The 1,268-nt window shown below is 36.8% G+C and overlaps 1 protein-coding gene across 1 annotated transcript; it reads right to left on the bottom strand.

The window, feature by feature from the left end:
* Positions 1-467: 467 nt before the first annotated feature.
* LOC109236966 (F-box/kelch-repeat protein At1g57790-like) lies at positions 468-1,055 on the bottom strand. The gene has a single exon (XM_019403206.1). It carries the CDS (start codon positions 1,053-1,055, stop codon positions 468-470), a length of 588 nt encoding a protein of 195 aa, XP_019258751.1.
* Between the last annotated feature and the right edge of the window lie 213 nt (positions 1,056-1,268).

Genomic DNA, 1,268 nt, shown 5'->3' on the forward strand with positions numbered 1-1,268 from the left:
GACGTCGTGAAACTTGAATAATGGGTCTGGAAGCTGCCATCTTGAAGGTGAATAATATCCAAACAATAATACAAAGACTTATCTCCTGAACCAAAATAGTGCATATGGTATATGGAATTCGGTTTACATCCCAGAAATTTGGAAGCCGAAACAGACAATGAACTATGATCTTCACACAAGAACAAGGCTTCATCGCCCAAGTTGTCCAACTCTTCAAATATTAAATTTTGAGTCGTTGGGCTTGCAACCAACTTGGAAATCTTAATTGATGACTTATCATAATATGGATGAGATATTTGAACTCTTAGTAACTTGTTAGTTGTGGTCTTTACGAGATAAAATTTTCTCCTTTTCAAATAATTAGTACGATTAATTGACGGTGGTGCAATCTCTTCAGATATTAAAGTAGTGCTGTCCAAAGATAAAACACGACCTCTATTAGTTACAGCGTAGTATCTCTCGTTGTATTATATCAAATCACAAAGAGTAGGAAGACGATGATGAGTGTAACTCCAGCTTTTACTACCAGGCTTTAAGATAGCAAAATCAGAATATCCCATGCACATAGCCGCGATCTCAAAATTAAACGGATTGGTTGAAGGATTCTTGGATAGACTAAATTTAGCAACTTGAAAGCTAGGACTAGGAAGATGAATTGACTCATCGGAGAAAGGATTGAAAAGGATGATATTACTGCAATCAACTGTTTGAAAAGCCAACCAACCGTTGTAAGAACCGCAAGATTTCCTTGTGTAGTCTGGTAACGGTAGTTCGAGGTCCAAGATTATTTTATCTTTGGTCACATTGTATAAGCTTGTGTAAATGGTAGAGCTGTCTCGGTTTGTAAAGATCATTAGCAGTGGAAGTTCATCAATAGAACTTGAATTGATGAGTTGTTGTAGCGTGTCATAATTGTTAGATAGGAAAGAAAACCATGACTTGCACACAGCACCAAAGCGTAAGCAATCGGAGATGGAAAACAACTTTTGAAATATCGAGTCGAGTAACAAATCCGAAAGCCCTGACCAATCTCTTGATCTTAACTTGGTATCCATGCGTTTCAATAATGTAGGCTCAGAATAAAGAAGAACTTGGTATATTTAAAGAGGAAGGAGTAGTCGTGTTTGTATAGGAGAAGGAAATAAAAGTAGGCCAATTTCCTTTTCATAATTTGTATAGGAATAATTGTTTCCTACATTTAGTGGGAGAGTTTGCAACATGCCGCATGTTCTTTGTAAGGCCAATTTCTCCTTTACATTACTAGTCAC

The sequence above is a fragment of the Nicotiana attenuata genome, unplaced genomic scaffold (assembly GCF_001879085.1).
Source record: "Nicotiana attenuata strain UT unplaced genomic scaffold, NIATTr2, whole genome shotgun sequence".
In the NCBI taxonomy this organism is placed as follows: domain Eukaryota; kingdom Viridiplantae; phylum Streptophyta; class Magnoliopsida; order Solanales; family Solanaceae; genus Nicotiana; species Nicotiana attenuata.